Genomic DNA, 23,622 nt, shown 5'->3' with positions numbered 1-23,622 from the left:
CTACTACGAACTTTTATGAACATAACACTCAAGGGCAAGGAGAGTAAATTGTTTTTCCAACTCTAGCCAAACATATCAACCCCAAGCATCAACCTTGGGTTACTACCTTAAGAAAATTTCTTTATTTCTTAAAAATTAGCCACTTGATAAACAAATCAAGATAGGTAATAGACACGAATGCATAGAGCTTGCAATTTTGGTCATTTTTCCTTTTTATGGAAGAGTGATCTGAGCTAACCATGAAAAGTTAGGCTCGGGAAGAGTTTAGGGTTGAACCCTAACCTGCACCCATTCCTATAAAACCCAATCCACCCCCTCATTCTTCTTCTTTCACATTTAGCCTCCATCCTCTTCCCCATTTTGAGCCCTACACAAGACACTCCTCCCTCTCCATCAACCACCACCCTACTCCCATCCTCACATGGTGAGTTATTTTGAGCCCTTCTCGCAGTGATAACCCAGCCTTCCACCCACCGTCCATTCACCATCATTCATCCTATTAATCAAGAAAGACTTGTAGAGCATTAATGTGACAATCTCTTCCTCCCTTTGGATTCTATCAAAGTTTTCCATCCGTTAAGTTTCCTCCACCCCCTCTCCTCCTCCACCCCCCCTTCACCTCCCCTCCCCCTCCGCCCCCCCCACCTCGTCCACAAAACCCCCCCCCGCACCCCCCACCCCTCTCCCCACCACACCCTCCACCCCCTCCACTTCCTCCATCCCCTCCACCCCCCCCCCCCCAATCCTCCCCTCTAGACCCACTCCCCCTCTCCAGACCCGCTCCCCCTCTCGACCACCCCCTCCATTTCCCCCCCCACCCCCCCCTCTCCACCATTCCCTCCAACCCCCCCCCTCTATCCCCCCCCCCCCACCCCCCTCCCCCTCCCCCTCCACCACCCCTCCTTCCCCTTTCACCCCCTCCATCCCCCCCCCCCCCTCCCTCTCCACCCTCTCCTCCACCACCCCTTCATCCCCCCCACCCCCCCTCTCTCGCTCCACCCACCCCCCCACTCTCTGTCCACCCCCCCCTTTCCTTCTCTCTCTCTCTCTCTCTCTCTCTCTCTCTCTCTCTCTCTCTCTCTCCCCTCCCCACCCTCTTGGTAGACCACCCTCCTCTCTTGCTTAAGCTTAAGGGCTTAAGCCCTTACTTTGCCTAAGGGCTGCCTTGCAGCCCGTCGGTGCACAACGCCTCCCTACGCGACAATGCAACCAATGCAGTGCCCACCAACACAATGGTAGAGCTACCAGTGTAGCGGCACGCCCATGACCACCCGCCTCCCTCTTCCACCACGCCACTCCCTCCGCCTCTCCTCCAACGCTCCCTCCTGCACCTCCTCCTTCTCCCTCCTACTCCACCCCACCTCCCCTCCACCTTTCTTCCCTTTTTTACCTCCCCTCCCCCTTGGCCGCAACAACCCCCCCCCCCCCCTCCTCTCCAAATCCGCCACCGGTTGCTAGCCCCCCCCCCCCTTTTTTTCGGGGGAAAAAAACCCCCTAACCCTAACCCATGGACTAACCTAGGGTAGACTAGTTAGGTTAAGCTAGCATAGGTTGGGTTAGTTAGATTCAAGTTGGGTTAGGTTAACCCTCATTGGGTTAGTTAGCTTAGACTAACTATACTCCAGTTAGTGGCCTAACTATAGTTAGTTGACCTAACTACTACAAGTTAGGATAGTTACCGTAACTATACAATTAGACTAACTAGCAATTAGCCTAACTTCCCTAGTTCAGTTAGTCCACCCCAGCTACATTTTAGGACCATTCACACCATACTTAAGGCCAAGAAACCCCCCCCAAAAAAAGACCCCATTTTACCCCTACTTCAACACTTCGTATCTTGTTCGTTTGGGACCCAAATTGGACCCCGTTTGAACCACGGTTTCACACATAGAAACAGCATGCTATTGGGAATTTTTCCAGCCCATTTCACACCATTTAGGCATCCCTAATACCTGTTAATTTGTTCCCTTGTGTGGGCCTCTTTTCGCACTAATTTGCTTGTATATTTTCATTGTGACCTCCGATCGATGATCCATCTACACCAGCACATTTTCCTACACACGTGGGACAATATTAGGCACATTATTAGCATGATGGTCCCTACAACACTAACACATCTCTAACCCTCTTAACACAACTACATCAACACCTACAATAACCGCCTCCGACAATCCTCTACCTCGATCCCCCCCCCTGAAATTCAAGAAATCCCTTTGACTCCTCCATGACACAACATGGCCGAACGTCATCATGATGATGGGGATATTGACCTCGATGCAGAGGGGAAGAATTTATTTAATCGCAACAATTTTGGCAACAATAATAACAATCAAGGCAGGCACCCCCTTGGGTAAACTCGAACTTCCCAAATATAATGGTAGGGATGATCCGGCCCAATTCCTCTAGCATTTTGATGCCGCATTCCGAGCGGGTGGAGATCAATCCAATGAAACCAAGGTTGCCTAGTTCCCCATGGCCTTGACAGATGAAGCGTTAGAATGGTACCTAGACCTCCTAGTGGAAGAAAGAGCCACATGGAACCTACTGCAAACTGAATTCAAGAGGCACTTTCAAACAAAGAGACTACAAGATGATCCCGCTCTCCAATTAAGCAAGCTCGAACAAGGTCGCCGAGAAGATGCACGCATTTACCTAGGCAAGATGAAATGATTAATTTCCAAATGTGATCCATGCCTCGATGCAATGTACCTCACAGCCTAGTTCATTGCAGGACTAAGGAAGAAAATCTGCAAAGACATGAAAAGATCAGCAGTTATGAAACGTTCAGTGCTGCTCATGCGACAGCCATTGACATCAAGGATGGCATGACTGACTCTGACACCAGTAGTGATGATGGAAGATCCAGTGTCGGAGATAAACACTCTAAAAAGGGAAAATCCAAGTCCACTACACGTCTAATGAAGATCGCCTAGAGACCATGACCATGAAGCTTAAAGAAGAAATGATGTAGGCCATGGAACAGAAGCTTCACATGTCTCAGTCGCCAAATTAGATTTATCCACGATGACAAAATCTATGGTACCCACACTGCATGGCCAATCATACAACAAAATCAATGCCCAGTCCTAAGAGCCAGGATCATTGCACAAGTAAATCCACTGCCCAAGTTGTGGTGCCATATGCGTAGTCGATGGCCATGATGAAAATAGTTGCATCTTAAACATGCACAACAACCCACCTCGACATCAACAATACTAACTGATAGCCATGCCAGTGTATAGGCAACTGGCACTTGCACAAGCACCGCCAGCTTTGAGGCTGAATCTTGTTCCCGTTTGGACACAAGTCCCGCAATTACTCAAGAATCCAAATCCACAACCATATCCAAGAGCGCCAAATCTAGCTCCTCAGGCAATTCTAATACAACAATTGCAAGCTGAGGAACTAGACTTGCCATTCGAGTATGAAGCCGAGTACCCAATGTACTATGTAGAAGGCGTAGAAGGTCTAGTCTACGCAAATCAAGTTCAACCCAATACATATTGAGTGCCAACCAAGTGCTAAAATTGTGGAGAAAATCACCGGATTGTAGAGTGACCTTATCATGGTAGCCTCGTTACTTTCCAACCACTCTACAGAGATTGTGGCATAGGACATGCCTATATAGATTGTCCCATGAAAAATAAGGTCCCACAACAAACAGAAGCTAAGCCTGACGTCCCAATTAGAATTATTGGGATGGACCATCAAAGTTTGGGGTGGGCAAGCATAATATCACAACGTATGAATGTAATTACATGCCAGCAGAAAGAGGCCACTAAGGACCCTAATATTCCAATCCAACCAAGATGACTTCTTTAGAAGACTGCACAAGTGCCTCTACCTTCGCTAAGCAATGAGCAGCCAAGCTCATCCACATCAACTCCAGAGCCTCAAATTAAAGAAGCTCCATACCCAAATGCAAAAGTGGAGAAGGCTCATTTTCAGGCACTTCAACAATGGGTACAAAAGGAACAAGCTCAATTTAAGGCTAAGAAGAAAGCTCAAGATCCAATCCATGACTTGGCTCCACAGAGTTTTGATACTGTTCTCGAGCCTCTGTTCCAACAACAGACTCTGCAACATAATGTATCGCCACATCAACTTGAAGGAGCCGCACTCTCTAGCATCCTAAGTTGCCCTGTGTCAATTCCCATTGGAATCCTATTACGGAATTGTCCTAATCTCTGGGAGAGTTTCAAAGACTGGGTTGAACTTGCAAATCCCCCTCCACCTATGAATGGTATCGAAGATAGCCATGTGCAGATGGGTGAGAGAGATGACATACGCAACATTACTATGCCTTTGATCCACAAGGCATATAATGAAGTCCAAGCCATAGTGGATGGTGGAGCAGGTGTAAATATCCTAACAAAGGAGCTCTATGATGAATGGGTCTCCCACCAATGCAAAAGGCTAATTTCAACATACACCTTATCGATGATTCATGGGCAAAACCCTTGGGAATAGTGAATGGCATGTCAACAAAAGTTGTAGGAGTCCACTTTTCCCTTTAATTCACAATCTTGGATCTCCCTAAGAAATCCTATCAAATCTTATTGGGACGTCCTTGGTTGCGGGAAGCATTAGCCCTCCATGATTAGGCAGCTGATAAATTGACAATCCAAAATCGTGACACTGTAGTCAGGGTGAATGTTGGGACAGGAGCAATAAAACCAATTGTGCCTAGAGCATTGGATGAAACCTCTTCAGCAACAATCTCAAGTAAATCAGCTCCCCTGCAACAGCATGCCATAGCGGGCGATTCATAAAGCAATGTCAATAACTGGATACAAACATTGGCAACCATCGATAACTGCCATTCAATAGACCCCATCTTCTTGCAGATAGATGCTAGGGTCATGCAGGTAGATCCTCCACTTACACATGAAGAACCGATCGATCTAGAGGTGCCTTTCTTTATGGCTGACCTCGAGTGGAATAATGAACCTGAAGAAGGTACCCATACCAATGATGACTCATATTTTCCTTGGGACCTTGAAACTGAGTCTAAGAATGCTGAAATTGAAGATCAAGTCTTTGACAATGACTTAGTTATTCTGCATCCCCTAATGACAGTTGAGCTTCCAAAAGCTGAACCTCCAAAGTTGAATAACAGCAAAAGATCCCACAAGAAAGCTGGAGGAAATCAAAGAAAATCCAAGGTTGAACACTTCAGGTAATGTGATGATGTGAAACCGCATGTAAGCAAAGGGACTGACTCTGAGTAGGAACTATTTAGGAATTTTTTGGCATGGATTTGATTGGCTGCTTTGGAGTTCTCTCCGCTATGGATTATCTAATCTACCCTAAACTAAATCTAGACCAACCATTGAGCGATGTAAAAGTAGCAAATATTCCTTTTCTTTGTTGGTTTTAAGTGCTGGGTCAAATGCATCAATGTAGAGGCTGAAGGTGAGCCAGTGTGCAGCTGAGATATGGAGCATAGAAGTAATTGGTGAAGATATAGCCACCTTGCTCGTGGAGGTCCGGCACTACTAGAGCTTGAGTCATGATTGTGGTACACGTTGCCATTGTTGATCACGTCTGCCATTGATGCAAGAAGCTCATACCTCTTGTAGTCTGTCATTGTAGAGCGTAGGGCTATGTGAAGTGAGATGTGGTTGCTTATTTATAAATGGCATTGTGTGCTTTGTAGGTCTATAGACCCATATGGAGAGTGTGCATCTCATGGAGGTTGGTGCTTAGTCGGCTGGCTTAGGTGCTCAAGCCCTTGTTGAGTGGCTGCAGCATTGCTTTAGCAACGAAGGCGCTTTGGCTATGCTGATGTGTTGTATGTGTTGCTGGCTCTGAATATGTGCGGAGTCGTTGAAGTGGAGGCTTTAGCCAATGAAGGTTGTATCATCATTGGCATTGCATGCAGCCAACCAGGAGCTACCGTGAGTCGTGGGTGTGGGCACTGCTTGTAGAAAGGTCGGGACCCACCTACTTCATTCTGCTTTGGAGTTGGACATCTCTATATGGAGGTAAGTCAAAGATGCAAGCTGGGCCGATCTATGGACTTGGAGGTGTCGCAGCCATCGAGAGTAGAGGAAGTTACAATTGTAGCTATTGTTGCAAGCCTTAGCTACTACAAGCGAGCGTTTGGCCCACTGTGAGTCTTAGAAGGTGCCAAGGTCCATTGGAGTAGAGATCCTTAGATGGAGAAGCAAGTCGAGATGGTCGCCTTTGTAATGATCTCTCAAAGAGATGTCTATGAGAGTCCCTATTTCTTTCAGAGAACTAGCTTTCTCTCTCAAAACAACTAAGCACTCAAACAACGAATATCTCAAAGAATAGATCTCTCTCTCAAAGCAATGACAGAAATCTCTCTCAAAGCAATGAATTGAATCTCTCTCGAGGCAATGATAAAAATATTCAACTCTCATGGACGGAATTCTCTCAAGGGAAGAGAATGGATGCTCACTCAATCACTCTTAATCTCTCACAAGAAGGATGGTGCCTCAGCGAAAGGCAAAACAATGCTCTGATACCATGACAAAATATGAAAAGGGGAAAGGAGAAGAGTGGAGATGAGGAGAAAGTGCACAGCTAGAGAGCACACTACAAATGACTAACTGTACACTAGATTTAATTGAAAATATAGAATATATACAAACCCTTTTAGGGTTAGGTTTAGGGCATCTAACCCTTTCCTTTATAGCACTCTATTGGGTTAGAGCTATGCACATATGATCACATGATGTTGAGCATGGTTTCTCAATAGCACCATCAACCTCAACCCTAGTTTATTCTTGTTCGCTCTAAGGAGCTTCTTATTGCATCTTTTAGAGTGTCCATTTTCATGCTTGCATGATGTATTTTTGCCTTGATCTTGCTCTCATGGGTTTTTTTCATACTTAAAAAACAAGTCCTTTTTTTGGAAAAAAAAAATCAGATGTCTATTAGGTTCTTATTTCATCACATTTGATGTTTTTCAGTATTGTATGGATAGTACATTTTGTTATACTGCTGTGAAATGTTGTTAGCTATGAATGTCTACCTACTTGTTGCAAACAATGACCAGCTATCTACTATATTCAATATAAATCTAGTTTGAGACTATAATGTTTTGTGATGTAGAAGGATCGTATCTTTTGGTGCACTTAACAAAGCACTCATCTATAGTAAATATTTTTTAGAATAATGATGCATCCCTTTTTCACTGTGTAGGCTCTTTGCACTTGTGCAGAATTCATTTGTAATACAGGAGGATCATATCTTATTGTGCACTTAACAAAGCACTCATCTACCATAAATTATTTTGAACAAAAATGATGCATATATTCTTGTAGGCTCTTTTCATTTTTGCAAAATTCATTGTTTAATATAATTACTCCTTTCTATGAAAGTGTTCAGCACTTCCGAATTAGAAGCAAAATTGTTGAAAAAGTGTTAAATTTATCAATGCACTTATAGCAATTCTCCAAAAATGACTTTATTTCTCCATGTATACCCTTCTATAAAAAGGTTCAAACTAAAAATGGAGGCCGGCATGTCAAATATATGGCCTGCAAACATCAAATTCAAATGTTATGTCTTTTTTCGTATCCCCCAAGGGATAGTAAATTTTTAGTAACTATAAAAGCTAAAACCCATAGTTATCTATCATTGGCAATGCTCTTCCACTATGTTATATTATAGCCCCAAAATCAACTAGAAGCATCTAGGTTGAAACCGAGCCACATACATATATGACAAGGCAATCATGATTCCATGTCTTAGCCTTCAAACAAGGCTATCAAGTATAGCTTCTCCTAAGCTTGTAGTGATACTTTTTGCTGAGTTTGTTTCACTCTTTATTGTGGAAAACGTTTGTGCAGTATGACTAACTCGAAAATGAGGTAGTGATAGTCTTGGTGGAGAATCCTGCATAGAAAAATCTTATCTAGGTAATTTTACAATGCAAATTTTAATGCTTGTTGGAAAATTGAAGGAAGAAATGGAATTTGGATCTTGAAAATCATCAATACAAACAATTATTTTCATTCAAACATAAAACATAGATGTTTGAGAGGACAACCTGGCTTTTTGACTTTTTCCTACTATGCCCCGAATTCAAAGTATACTTCTCATGAGCAACATCTTCTTGGGAAGGCTTCCTCGTGAAGGATAAATTGGATGGAATAATGGGTCCAAAAGGAATTAACTCCTAAAACCATGAACAACTATGAGATCAATTAAACCTTTATTTCTAGTCAGAGGTGGAGTCCTTATAAAAATGTGCTTGTGACTTGAACTATAGAACCACCCACACCACACATGCAGATTGTTTTAACCCAATATCCAAATATGAGGCTACCAAATCATACTTTAATGGGGAGTTGTCGAATGTAAGCTGACTGAAATGGGTTAAGCCAGGATTCAAGATGTAAATGTGGTGGCCCACCATCCAACAAGCTTGTAATCTTTGACTCCAGGGACCTACAAAAAGTGCCACAGTTACCAATTATCTTTCCTCATAAGAATCTATAAAGCTAAATTAGAAAGAGTTTTTTCTAAATTAATGATATGTGAACCTTTTTCTTTTAAGTGTTGAACCTAGGTACCCATCCCACTTGAAATATGACCAAAGTAAATATTAATATACGAGTTTGCAATTCTACCAAGCCCTATAAGTCAAGCAGTTGGTTGAAAGCTTTGACAAGCAAAGAAATGAATGGTCCTTCACTAAAATTTAGAGTTATAGGATAAGAAAATTAGAGTACATTTGTAGGACAAACACAAATTACTAAATGTTTCTTTAGAAAATAGTTCATGTTATCAAAATGCTGCAAGGAAAAAGTGTAGAAGCATTTCTATAAGAAGAATTAAATCTTATTCTTTTGAAATACTAGTATATTCTAGGCATACTAGTAAATAATACGAAAGAGGACCTTGGAAGTTGGAAAGGGATTGATGTCTTAAAACAATTCAAGGTAGTGGAGGCCAAAGAAAAAAGGGAACCATGTTGAGCATTTTATTCCCACAGATAGGCATAGATCATCAGGTTAGTCTTGAGTTAGTGGTGAACATGAGAATGTAGGTTCTCTCTTGAGAGTTTGTCTAAAAATGATAACTTTTGAATAAATGCCCCAAAAATGCATGGATATATCTAGATCTTTACTAGTGAGCATTGAATTGTGGCTATTTATGTCTAGGAATCAATGGGAGCAGTGGTGTCAAAAATGTAGTGCTTGAGAGACATTGAATAACAAATGCCTTTTGGCAACGAGGAGGGGGGAGGGGTAGGGGAGGGAAGGTGGGGGAGGGAGTATTTTGCAATCAAGATTGTGTACGCAAACAAGAGAGCATAGGAGTGAAAAGAGGGTTCCAACATGCGCAAATAAGCAAGGAGTAAAGCTAAAGTAGTGAGCATAAGACACGACTTAAGATATATCCAATACAACAAACAATTGCTTTTTCTCTTTGAGCATACAGTTTGGCACCCAACATGCTAAGTTGGAACCAAAGAAGCTGTCATTCTCCATTTAAACGAAACTCAAAATGAAGCAATTCTCACTCTAAAATAAAAAAGTATGCTATAGGAAAAAATGGAAGCAAACAGCATAAGGGTGTAAGGAAGAGTGTATGGTAGAGGTATGCACAAAACAACATAAGGCAAAGATAAAGTGAGGTGAAGTGACGTAGTGGATGATTTGTGACATCCTGGTAAGGTAAAATCTGAGGGGATCCACCATATTGAATTTCATCCATCCATGGATGAAACTCTCCTTAATGGAAAATCAAAGTGCTAATAGACCCTCTCTCTCTCTCTCTCTCTCTCTCTCTCTCTCTCTCTCTCTGTGTGTGCACATGCACACATGCACACTCACTTCTTTCTTTAACATGTGCACATGCACATACTCACTTCTTTTTCAACACACATACACAAGCACACACTGTCACCTCTCTTTATCATACGCATGCACTTTTTTTTTGTGAAATCCATTTATCATTATATTACAAAGAAAATTCCAAAGGAAAGGGACAACCAGCTACAAACATCAAAAGATGTCATTATATGACAAGAAGGCATGATAATCTAGACCTTTCACATGTAAACAATCATAAAATTACATTTGTCATTATATTACAAAGAACGGGTCCAAAGGAAAGGGACAACCAGCTACAAACATCAAAAGATGTCATTATATGACAAGAAGGCACAATAACCTAGATCCTTTGCATGTAGACAATCATAAAATGATTGTCATAGAGATGCTTTGAAGAATTGATATTTAGTCATAGGGATCACCAAAGACCCGATGGTTGCAATCTTTTCATTGGGTGTATAGTGCCCAATAATGAACCCAATAAAAAGAATATCATATGCCTACCTCACAAGTTGAAAATCAAATACCCAGAATTTCTTACCAAAGAAAGCACTGGGGAAATGAGCCGCATGGATGAACCCAAAGCATAACCCACCATAAGAAAACTTTTGCCAAAGAGGGAGTTGTTTTTTTTGGATTTCGATTAAGTATGAACCAAATCCATGAGATCAACCTCAAAGGCAAAATACATCATGCAAGCACAAAAAACTTGCAAGGCACAATGTAATTGTCCAAGGACACATTCAACATTAAAGAACCAATAACCTTAAAAGAGGTACCCTCTATGGATTGAATTTCAGAATCACATACTTCAAGGTGTACCTGGTCAAGATGCTTTAATGTCTCCCAAGAGATGAGGTTTTGCTTGCTCACCAATCTACCATGGCTTGTATTTGGCATGTTGCACCTACGGATGTCAACTCTACCCAAAGTTGATATGGAATCGTATTTATCTCATTAGGATCAATAACATTATCAATTGCAGGTTCAACTTGATTAGATAGTACCACCCTTATGGTGTAAAAAGTTGTAACGGTGGTAGGTTTATCATTGCCAAGGTGCATACATTGAGTTCCTTTCATACTTGGCAGATCTATTGTGGCCAGTGTTTGCATCCAATTTAGTGAGTCTTCTAACTCAGGTATAGGAGCACACCAAGATTCTTCAAGATCAAAGTATTGGCCTAGTTTACTGACTGGCACCATTGTACTTCAAGGTGTACCTGGTCAAGATGCTTTAATGTCTCCCAAGAGATGAGGTTTTGCTTGCTCACCAATCTACCATGGCTTGTATTTGGCATGTTGCACCTACGGATGTCAACTCTACCCAAAGTTGATATGGAATCGTATTTATCTCATTAGGATCAATAACATTATCAATTGCAGGTTCAACTTGATTAGATAGTACCGCCCTTATGGTGTAAAAAGTTGTAACGGTGGTAGGTTTATCATTGCCAAGGTGCATACATTGAGTTCCTTTCATACTTGGTAGATCTATTGTGGCCAGTGTTTGCATCCAATTTAGTGAGTCTTCTAACTCAGGTATAGGAGCACACCAAGATTCTTCAAGATCAAAGTATTGGCCTAGTTTACTGACTGGCACCATTGTAAGGTCTTGATCTTGATTGGGAGATTCAACATTCTCAAAATTAGTAGACTGGGGTGTCACTATTTGCCTATTCATCCAATCACAAAGGTCTCTCCAAAGGGTTGGGTTGCCTCGGAGCAATGTCGCAATAGGCATCTCCACCTCTGTGGATAAAAATGAGTCTAAACTCTCAAGGACTAATGATAGGCTCCTTGCCTATTGATTCTGACTCTTCTAAGCCCTGTAAGGACCTTTCATCGTCCTCTTTTAAGGGTTGTAGGGCGGGGTCTTTTTCAAACATCCGTTGCATTAGGGTGGATCCCTCTATTGAAGGGCAAGACACCCCTTCTTCATCTACCCTTTTAGGTATTTGCAAGGCTTTTGAGGCTCAAGTGATTATCTCATATCTTAGATAAGTTGTATTAGCACTCTTGCTTGCCTTGAGCCTCTGTTCACATTCCTCCTAGCACTTGCGTACCAATTTATGTGGCTAAGTGAGAAATTGTTTCCCCACCCATGGGTTGGGATATTCCCTGTGACCCTTAAGTGTTGTGCTTAGACATGTGTTGAAGCCCTTATCGGTGCCTCATTTGCCTCATGCAGGTGCTTGTTGCTAGTACCATTTGTGAAAGTATCACCACAGGAAGATGTTGTTGCTAGGGAGGCTGTGTCTTCATGTGACCCACCTTAGATGATGACCTTATTGTGCCTTTGTTGCACCCTTGGTGCTTACTCATGCTGCTTCAGTTGCCTCTCTAGGTTGTGATGTGCTAGCTTTATCCCGTTTGGCTTTTTTGCTCAGCTCTTTATTAAGGGCTTTATCTTGCAACCTCGTAATTACATTCAAGGATACTAATGACACTTGGCCTCTCTCAACGCTTAACAAGTTAAGGCTTGTGGACTTAGATGGCCTTCTCATCGAGCAGTCCTTGAAAAGATGGTCCACACACACCTAGTGCACAATGGCGATGGTGTATATTGCCCCTTATATGGACACTCATTGGATCGGTGGGACCCTTAACATGTAAAGCATTGAATGGGTGGTGTCTTGTCCAGGTTATTCATATATCCCATTTTTTGAAGAATTAGTGCCGTCTAGTAGACCGAAATGTATTGGTCATCTTGTATAATGTAGCGACTTATAATGCTAGACCAATTTGCATTGTCACCATTTTGGGGATAGTTGTTTCCACTGAAGGTAGGTTTGGGGTCTCCCCAATCACTAGGTAGCTCTTCCACCAATACTTGATTCAAGGGAATAATCCATGGTGGTGGTGGTGGCAGTTGAGGTCCCAGTACTGGCGGGGGTAATGGAATATTGTGAGCCCTAAATTGCCCTTGATTGGCCTAATTGTTCCTGATTGGATGGATTGGGTGATGCAATCAATGGAAGATGCGGCCTTTGTTAATGCATGGGTTGAGGGATCACCCTGGGATGTGTCATGTTTTCCCAACGAACACAATGGGAACAGTAGAGTGTTGGCCTGCAAGGGCATTCCTTCATGGAATGATTTCCATTGCATATCCCACACCATATGTTATCAATTTGTGGAAATAGATGGGGGTTGCTAGGAGCATGGTGCATCTATCTTCCATTTTTGGCTCAACTTGTTTAATAGATCTGTGACCAACTCTTCCATGTTTAGCACTTTGGGCGTCATGCTTGCATCCATAGTTGCTTCTAAGCTTGAAGCCTTTATCATTTAGGACATATCAGAGGAAGCTAAGGATATATCATTTTGGGGCTTCTCCCTCATGTTATCCCCTAAGCATATAGCCGTATTGTTGCATAGCTCAAACGATGTGGGATTCATAGCAAACAGATTATCGTACAGCTTAGCATCATGTAGCCCTATGAAGAAGCATGGCGAAAGCTGCACATCACTCATCCTCTCATGGGGTTCACATTGCGAGTTCAAATGTTTAATCCTGGCAATATAGTCTCTTAAGGACTTAGTGTCCTTCTGCTTCACCTCATAAAGCTGGTTAATTGGGCTCCATGTGGAGGACCACTGGGGGCAAACCCCACAATGAAAGATTTACGCAATGTGTCCCAATTTATTTTCTCCTCAGGGTTTAAGGCTCTAAACCATTGTCCAGCCTTGCCATCAATGAGCTTGCACTAGCACCATTTTAGGTCAAAATGGCTGATCAAAGGAGGATACAACCTCTTGGAATACTAAGAGGACAAGAAATTACTATTATGGGACTCTCCTTCACAGTTACATTTGTGGTACTTAGGATGGAGGAAAGAGATTGTGCATATTCCATATTATTGGGCAGGCAATGGTTGAGAGCTGCCAAAGTGAAACAAGACTGGGGTTTAGAAAGAATCACAATCAAGAAAGGCAAAAAAAAGTTTGATTGCCATTAGTTATCATGGGACTTGGCTCCCAAAGTATTGCTTCTAACATTGGTGGTTGGCCCAGCACTTGAGGCTCTTCTGGTGCTCTAGTCTACCAAGCAAATGGGTTCAGCAGGTCAGCTGAGTCTGTCAATCCAAACCTTTCCATGATATTGGAAAAGGCTATTGTAGATGGGGTATGAGAGTGAAGATCATTGAGGATGGATTTCAGAGCTACTAAGGCTCTAACATTGGAGGGTTCACCCATATCTCCTTCCTGACTCAGGGACTCTTCCAAGCTAGATAATTCACCTGGTGGTGGTTCTTGCAATGAGTGAGACCCGACTTTTGAGCTTGTTGACCCTGAGAATGCCAAGCTAGGTATGGAGGTCGACAAGATGGTATTTGAGGCAGTGTCTTTAGGCTCAGGGTGAGCTTGTCTTCCTAATGTCAAGATCATGTATTCATTGGCACAGTTGAGGTCCCAATTCTAAATTGAGTCCACCTCGACGCGGGGTCAAGGGGCGACAGGGGTTTTTTCTGATTTTTGTTCCCTGAGCTATCCCTAACGGACATGGCGATAGTGCTAAGCCAACAACCCATGGGGATAGCACTATGGTGACGACCCATGGGGATAGAGCTAAGGCAACAATCGGCGGGAAGCAGGTTCGCGAGATAGAGTTAAAGCAATGACCAACAAGATAGAGCTAAGGCAACGACCCATGGGGATAGCAGGTTGATGGGATAGAGATAAGGCAACTGCCCGTGGGGACAAAGCTAAGGCAACGACCCATGGGGATAGAGCTATGGCAATGATCCATGGGGATAGCAAGTCGATGGGATAGAGCTAAGGCACCAAGTCAACGTTTGTTTGACTGATGAAATAGTTGACTGACTGGTGGGATAGCGCTAAGGTGACAAGTTCCAATTCAATCCAAGAGATGTTTGGATAAATGATTCTTTTTAGACTCTACCTCATTTGCTCGTGTTCTTGTGGTCGAACAAGAGACTACATATGTCCATCCATGTTAGAACATGAAGTCGAGTATGTTCTACTAGGAGTTCTAGTAGAGTCTGAGTGCCACATGTCATATTGGGAGCCATCTCATATACCTTTGTGCACTCTAGTGTGTATGTCTACCTTGTAAAGGCTTGTACTTGTCACTTGTCAAATCATTCAATCTAATCAAGCCTAAAAGCACTTTGGTCTACATGTGAGTACTTTCTTTTGGTTCATGCTCTTTCATTATGTCTTTCATAATTTCTAGTTGTTTCCTTTGATTCCGTCCTCCATAGCTCTCGAGGCCAAGAAAGAGGAGCTACTCTCCCTCTTTTCTCTTGGAACACAACCCCCTTCTCATCCTTAGCCTCTCCATGATCTGCTCTTCTTCAACAAATTCAAGCTTGGAGCTGCCACCATTGGTGAAGCTACTTGTCTTGGAGATCTTCGTCGTGAAAACTTCACTCTAAGCTACTATCCCAGCTAGGGCGACTGCTCTAGACCCCTTTTTCAGCAAGTTTGTGGGCTGTTGTTGCATTTGGAGGAACTTTGGAGGCAGTTCATCTCTGGAAATCAACTCCAAGTAGCTCCTACAAGCTGAGCGACTATATTGTAGGGCCACTTTCCATCTATTCAACAGCTTGAATCAACAATTCGTGGCCTCTCTACTAGCCGTGCCACATGATTTTTGACGATTTAGGGTTTGGTCGAGGTCGTTTTTTAGCTGCCTCCTTTACCTCTACAGTTATCTACATTACGGATCACGAGATGTCATATGAAAGGTTCCTCGAGAACAGGTTTTGGTGGTATATGTTCCCTTTTTACCCTACCTCCTCTCCCTATTCCATTATATTCCTTCAATCCATGTGCAAATAAAATATTATATTTTGATGATTGGGCATTAAACAAAGGTGGTTCAGTATGCATTGAACTAGGAGTTTCCACCTCATATCACTTACCGATAGTTCCGATAGTTCTTTTCATCTTTGAGCATCATGTGAGGTGCCACTCTGCCAGTATCAAGATGATACCTTGTATATAGAGGAGGGTCTCACAAAGGATGTTTTGTAGATTTGGATATCTCATTTGCAAGGTAGTGTCATCTCCTTCAAATGTGGCAATAGCTTCATCTGGTGTCAATAATTTCTACTACACTATTGCTAACACTAAGAGACATGAGATTATCAGATGGAAGACAGACTTCTGTCGGCAAAAAGAAGCACTACAAAGGAAAGAGCAAATAAATTCCTAGGTTGACTCGGATGGTCTTCTTCCTACTTAGCCTTCTCCCCTAACATAGACAACCCCTAAACCTCTTTGTACTTTGAGAGACTTTCGCTCCAACTAGTTTTACGCCATGTTTGGCAACAAATGAAAAAGGTGATGGAACATCAACCCAAACCATTCAGAGAACCTTGGAAGGGGGGGAAGAAATCCTGAAGTTACCTGCTACGCTATTTGAGTGGGAGACTACTTTGCCTCTCCCACTCCCTTCCCCGCACTCCCGATGAGAGCCCTTGAGTACTTGAATTAGCCAAGCCCCTGTGCATACCTATCTTGAATTGGGAGGAAGAATACTATGGCCATGGAGAAGTCTCAAGTAGAGGAACTAGGTATGGCTGCAGAGGAGAATCAAGAGGAGCCTCAGCCAAAGGGACCACATCGAGACATTGCTCTTCCACGAGACGTGGCTCATCTAGGGCTGCTACTCAGGGATACTCGAAAATTATAAAAGAGGATTTTTTACAAACCCTTTGCCAAATCTCATTGTGTGAGCATACTCAATGAGCATGGCAGACAACTACAACAATCACATTATATTCAGTGATCGAGATGGAAGAGAGGGCCTACCTCCTCTATAGGATCATGAAAAGCTTTCAAAAAGCTTCGCGAGGATCAAGAATTGCTAGTGAGTTATCTCAAAGGAAGTGCAAGAAGGATTCAGCATATTGATGCAGCCATTCCAGTGGACTGGATTGAGATGCACGATATGCCTATTTCTAGTACCACTTGGATGGGAGCCTTCTCAAGATTGGGTGTTCCTCTTTAGGTTATTTCCTTTCCACGATCACACGAGGATGCCTTGGTTTTTTATATCCAAATGGGAGGCAGGCTGTCTAGATCTTCAGATGATGTTCTTTCAGGAATTGCTTTATAGCCTATGTTTGAGGGGAGGGGTTCCTATCCTTCCGGAGGTGTTACCAAAGGCCAAAGGCCGCTGGTGTGAGAAGCATGAGTGTTGCATTGCTCTAATGCAGTGAATCACGCGGAGTGCATCGTGCAGTGGTGTGTGGGTGTCATAGGCTATTGTACTGTAGTGAATAGCAACCTATGAGTGCACTATGCTAAATGACAATCACATAACAACTCCACAACATTAGCATAAGAAGAAACATCATCATACAATGGTGAACAATCCCCACATCAGGAAGAGACAAGAAGAATGAGAAATGACCAAGTTGGTCGAAGTACATATCACTGGACCAGCACCTACAAGTCACAAGTCACAAGAACACACAGGTCTATCCCCATAGTGGACAAAGGGGTAGACACAGGTCTCTCCACACTCTCCCCTCGGCAAGCTCGTAGCTCTAGCCTCTATCTCTCCTCACTCTCTCCTCTCTCTCGCTCCCATGCCGAACGCCAATGACTCTCCCCCTCCTTTTTCATCCTCATCTCTCGCTTTGGAGGGTCCCCTTCTTTGCTAAGAATCTCCCTCCTTTCTCCCGATTGGTCATCCTCCTATCTCCTTAGCTGTTGAGGATAGCCATTGCACCGCTGGCTCTCTTGATGGCTCCGGCGACTTCCTGACTCTTTGACTCGCAGGTGGTGTACATACTCCATGTGCAAGTGAGCTGGATCACCATACCAGTGGATCACCACACCACTGAACCATTGTACACACCTTCACCATGTGCAATTGTAAATATTCCTGACTGCTCCATGTACTAAGCTCACTCTCCCTGTGGGCAACTCTCCATGGGATTGCCTTGGGCATGGTACTCCTAGTTGACATGTGTCGACCTGTGGTTGACATGTGGTTAACATGTGTCAACACATGGTCGCCTCAAATATGGTACTCCTGGATGAACCCATGGATGAACCCGTGGGTTGACACATGTCACACATGATTGACATGTGGTCAACGCTTGATGTCATGTGGCTGACATGTGTTGACGCATGGTCAACATGTGGTCAATGCATGTCGACATGTGGTCAACACTTGAAGATAGCAATTACTTGGGGTGTCTCTATTGTAATAGTTTTCCCCGTCACTATCATTCACCATCCCGGTGAATAGAAATGGACGAGAGAACCCATGAAAAGAAAAAATAAATTACAAACCATTTATATCCTGTGGCTGGCCGTGCAAGTAATACCAAAACTTGTATTAAAATGAAACTATGAAAATAAAATGCCGCCTGCTTAAGATACATCATGGAAAACTGCACAAAACGAAGTACATCATAAGAATATGACACCATGATATTTACAATGATAGCCAATTGGCTTGTCAAAAATCTAGAAAACCAAAAAACCCATGTATCAATAGATTACAGAGGGAGGTTATCAATAGCCTTCTCTGTTGGAATATGAAGCCAAAGTGAGTGTTCTAGGTGGTCTAGGTGTGTTTTATAGTCTAGTGAGTCCTAGACATGCCATGTGCCATATTGGGAGTTATCCCAAATACACTATGGCTTTCTAAAGTCTAGTGTCACACTATATAGTGTTGTACTTCTCTATTGTCTATCACATCAGTCAACATCAAGCTCTTTTGGTATCATGTGAGTACTTGTCCATTGATTTCATTTTCTTTCCATTTCATTTCCATTATGCTTGTTATCTTTTCTTTCCATTCCTAGTGTTAGCTTGCTTCTCTCCCTACCGCTATGATCTTTCATGTGGTATCAGAGCCATGTTCCTAGCCCTGCTCTCTCTTTCCCTTTCCCTTCCAAGAGGTTGAGGTGAGGGAGGCCAATGAAGCTACTCTACCTCCTCCTTCTTGGAAGGATGCCCTCTTCTCTCCTTCCTTGATCCCTCTTCTCCATGCTATGATTTGCCACCTCTCTTCTCCTTCCTTCAACTACATCTTTATGTGACCTACGGATGATTTGGCGCTTCTATCTGGATCTACAAGCAGAATCACGGCTTTGTGTCTTTAGAAAAGTTGTAGAGGACATTGAGTACTACAAATTTTGTTTTTACATCATTGCAATCTGAGATTTCTGTGAAAAGTTACAGCCCTTGCAAGAAGTGACGAAATTTGTTTCTGCACACAGGAATTTTATTCTGAAGCTCAATGATTTGACAGCCCAAGCATGATGCAGCCAGCTCAACGTGGAGCTCTCCATCCTCTTCATCGTTGACCTCTGCTCCAGCCTGCCATTTTCTCCTTCTGCCCGGCATCCTCTTGAAGCTGCTGCCCGCGAGTTGGTGCCCGTACTCTGCCCGTCATTCTCTTGGAGCTACTATCCATGCTGCCTCTATCTTCTGTGCCCGTCACTTGTTGATGTGAGCTCTTGACATTACATTGCGGTGACTCCTTCACGTGACTACTCCAAACTTTGGTGAAGACTTCCCAATCTAGATGTGAGTTCTCCGATACTACTCCGACACACTCCACTACAGTGATCTCTTTGATTAGTGCATTACATCGAGCTTGATGTAGACCACTCTACATCAACAAGTGACTTCTTCAACATTGCTTATTCGATCGGTGCCTGAGGTACTTCGCATTGATTGACTTTCCGATTGCTCGTGGTACTTGAGGCCTCTACTTCAACATTGGTGACTCTCCTTCCGACATTTTGAGAGTCATCATGTAATTGCTCCATGTAGCTACCCATGGACTTCACCGACATATATTTTAGGGCATTCCTACATAGCGCTTCATCGACATTCGCAGGGATATGCACACATGTGCATTAGCTACTTGGAGGACATCTCTTCCTCAAAGAGATCTATTTTTATTATTCCTACAGCTTGATGTATTTTGGGGTCCTTTGCCTTGGGTAGTCTCCCTAAAATGATATGTATTGAGTGTTTGGTTTTCATTGAGTCTAAAGGTCCTCTGCCTTGGATAGTCCTCCTAAAAAGATGTATTGGTTTTCATATTTTGGTGTGTGGCTTCCGAACATGTCCTGTTATGAAGCCAAGGGGGGATGTACTTTGGGAGCCATATATATTGGCTTTGATAGGTTTAGAGGTGGATGTATTGTGGGAGCCATGTATTGGCTTTGATAGGTCTTGTTATCAAGCCCGGCCAAGTTTCAGGATGTTGGTGTATTCCTAGACCTATGAGCTGGTCATGCAGCCATGCTATAACATGAGCCTCTGAGCATGTTGAGTCTCAAGCCATGAGAGTGCTTGGATCAACCAACCTCTGAACATGCTCAGACTTTAGCCTCTGAGTTACATAGGGTGCACAGTTTGATGACTGTCATTGTCATATTCTGTTCTTGGTTCCATTCCAATAGTCCCTCACCTTAGACCGTCATTGTCATGTTCTGTTCTTGGTTCCATTCCAGTAGTCTCTCACCTTGCCTTCATGGGGGGATGTTGGAATATGAAGCCAAAGTGAGTGTTCGAGGTGGTCTAGGTGTGTTTTATAGTCTAGTGAGTCCTAGACATGCCATATGTCATATTGGGAGTTATCCCATATACACTATGGCTTTCTAGAGTCTAGAGTCTAGTGTACTTGTCTATTGTCTATCACATCAGAAAGTCTGAAGGGTGGTCAGCTGTGTCCAAAGCTCTGTAAACTCCTCCATGGCTGAAAGCTTCCCTTCCAATTCAGCCACCCGAGAATCTGATTTTTCTTTGGCAGCAGTGATCAAGACAATGAACCCTACAATTGTGTGAGCTCCTGCTGAAATTTGGTTACCTCTGTTAGATGTTGGCTTTGCAAAGTTGCCAAATTTGTTGCATGCTGGGTGTGTACAGTTGCCATGTCTGCTTCCCATTACTGCCTATGGATGAGGTGGCAATCTTCAAGGTCAGCCCGGTGAATGTTCCAAGTGATGTTGCACTAATTCCTTCTCTTTTTTCCAGCTCTCCTCATGCTACCAAGTGTCACCTGCGTGGCGCGTTGTTGGGCTGCTTGGGCTCTCTCTATTCAAATGTTGTTGTTGGGAGAGGAGCTTATAAGCATAACCTATTGAATGGAAGACGGCTGCCTCCAGCTGTGTGAAGGTGTCATCCATAATATGCAGTGCGAGATGTAGGGACCTCTTCATCCAGGCGTATCTATCGCTGTAATTCAGCGTGTCAGCCATATTGATCACGTCCCCCAACTCCTCGAACATGTCAGCTGTAATTCAGGCACATCTATTGCTGTAATTCAGCCTGTCAGCCATATTGATCACGTCCCCGAACTCCTCGAACATGTCAAGGAGAGCGCCCTCTTCCTCTGTAGATAGGCTGCCTGTAGGTGCCAAATGATCTAAGCCCACAACACATGTCGGGGCCCTGGAGATCTTCCGGTTCTATGCGAGGCATTCCTACAAAGGAATGGTGAAGATTTGATCCACATCCTCTTCTTCCCACATACCGGTGAGTGTTTCCTGTGTAGAATAGATAGTAATTTTCTATAATCTTCATTCTGCTGCTCCACAAGAGAAACATTTGAGAGCAATGGGCCTGAGGAAGCAGCTATATAAGCTATCAACATATCATTCTGAGGCGAGGGAAGATGGTACAGCCGCAGTCCTATCTCGATGGTTGCAAAAATACACTTTTTAAGGAAGACATGGTACAACACCTATCGTCACATGGGGTATACTTGATGCAACCATACCAACTGAAACTCTGGAAGTCCCTGGGGAAGCCCGTACAACTATGACTGATGGAAATGCAAGTCCGGCTATCACTGACGAAGTCACTGATGGAGATGCGAGACATGTCACTGATGTGGAAGATCCAGAACCAGAGGCCACCACTGCTGATGGGGAACTTGTAACAGAATGTACTGATGTTGTTAAAGAACCTGAGATAAGCATCGCTGATGAGATATCGAAAACTGATGAGACGTGCTGGACAGCTCCGGGGAATGCTGGATCAGGTTGCACTCTCTCTAAGACACCCTCCTTATCGAAAGAGGAGAGAAGGCAGGAACTGTGAAAGTGATAGCGAAAGAGGTGGCAATGGTGGTGACAGGAGGGGAGAGGGATGACGAAGGAAGTCAACCTATTACAATGGAAGGGGGGTTGGCCTTCCACTGGTAAAGTAAGAAAGTGAGGTGTGGCCCATAGGTACAGGTATATGTCCCCTGACGTTTGCAAACCGTGTTGCGGAAGGCGGAGTAAAACAGTGAAGCGAAATCGTATGGAGTGATGGAGATAATGGAGTCGAGTGCACCTATCTTACAGAATCCTGATTTTTCCCTACTAGGGTGTTTGTTTGCTCATGCCTTGCATGATGTACTTCTCCCTTGAATTTTGACTTTGGAGTTTCTTTCATAGTTATTAGAAGTCTTTTCTTTGGAAAAAAAAGAGAATCAAGAGGAGGTTATCACTTTCTTTTTGTGTTTCCCCTTGGTATACATTAAAATTTTTAATTTAATCTGTTTATGATTTTGGGGAATGAAATTGAACTTTGAGGAGTATAAGTGTCAGCTATCTCTTGCAGAAAAGTGGCCCAAACAAAGAAATTAAATGCATGACAATATTGCATCCATGGATTGTGTCTAACTATGACTGCAGAATGTTACATGATACAATTGTCATCCTTTTAGCTTCATGAGGACAAATAGAGCTCTACCTGCTGCAGCTTTGGAGTGCCATATTTGTTTCATCACGATTTACACCCTTCTGTTCTATGTCTTTTTTAGGTTCTGATTCCCCTTGGGTTGTATTGACAAGGCTTCCTCTGCTATTGCTGGAGCACCTGCCAGAAGTTCCTGCACTGGTGCTAACTCGGGAGCTTGAACGAGTGCTTGATAAGCTCTCTATGTCTCTCACTATGGGAACACTGGTGACATAGCTGGGATTCTTACTTGTCCACGATCCTGGAACCTCTAAATTCCATTCATTCGACTGTCCAAACTGGCCTATCTTCACACCAGTTTCTGTCCATAACCGACTGCGTAGAAATAAGGAAGCACGAGAATGTCATGTCATTGTCAAACTTTATATTTTCCTACTGTGCAAAGTATTAGGTATATTTAACTTATGTGTGTGGGAGAAGAATCTATGTCATTCATCTTTGTAATCTTCTTATATTCATTCACACAATTATTCTGGGTCTTTTAGTTTTTTGTCCACTCTCTCAATATATATGTCAAAGGCCAGTGAAACTTCATAAAATGGGGGTGATAATATATGGAACTAAAAATTCTAGAGTCCCCCTCGTCCTTGTCCCTTCCCATTCCCATTCTGTCCAATAAGGAGGGGTCCGATCTCTTTTGGAGGTACTACCGGATGCTAGAAGCCACTGGTGTGCAAGGTGCAAGAGGTGTGTGAAACTCATGACTATGGGTGTTGATGAGATACGACTTGTGGTTTTCTCATAGGTTATGGTGAAATTTGTAGAATGGGTCAAACTATGGTGCCAGTGATGGTGCAACTACGGAATGGATACGATCAGTCAAATGGAGCAGATTGTAGTGCTAGTGATGGTGCAACTACTGAATGAACAGAAAGAAGACATGGGTGGACACACAAGGAGAGATCTATACATACATTCTAGGATATAAGGTGGAAAGGCATGCAAAGTGCATCAACCCAACAATCTCTGCCCTTAAATTTGAAAAAGAAAAACATCCCAAGAAGCTATCTCAAGAGAGTGAATGCCAGCTTCCCTTCCCTCTCTTTTATCTGTAGGCAACTCCACTATGTTGGAGTCACCTCCAACTACCTAGGAACTAGCAATGGAGTCAC

At 43.2% G+C, this 23,622-nt stretch overlaps 1 protein-coding gene across 1 annotated transcript in view; it reads right to left on the bottom strand.

Moving 5' to 3' along the window:
- Positions 1-7,728: 7,728 nt before the first annotated feature.
- Positions 7,729-23,622, bottom strand: part of LOC147900987 (uncharacterized) — a 594,828-nt gene continuing 578,934 nt past the window's right edge. Inside the window, exons 23-28 of the mRNA XM_087376414.1 lie at positions 22,525-22,825; positions 21,297-21,309; positions 14,721-14,736; positions 8,313-8,424; positions 8,024-8,152; positions 7,729-7,869 (exon numbers count right to left, since the gene is read on the bottom strand). Of these exons, the coding sequence (XP_087232540.1) occupies positions 7,729-7,869; positions 8,024-8,152; positions 8,313-8,424; positions 14,721-14,736; positions 21,297-21,309; positions 22,525-22,825 (712 nt within the window). The remainder of the gene's footprint in view (positions 7,870-8,023; positions 8,153-8,312; positions 8,425-14,720; positions 14,737-21,296; positions 21,310-22,524; positions 22,826-23,622) is intronic.

This window comes from Dipteris shenzhenensis, chromosome 6, assembly GCF_047967505.1.
Source record: "Dipteris shenzhenensis isolate YYH24624 ecotype China chromosome 6, Dip_SZ_1.0, whole genome shotgun sequence".
NCBI classification, from domain to species: Eukaryota; Viridiplantae; Streptophyta; class Polypodiopsida; order Gleicheniales; family Dipteridaceae; genus Dipteris; species Dipteris shenzhenensis.
Note: the sequence above shows the minus strand (reverse complement) of the source record. Positions and strands in the feature narration are given on the sequence as shown.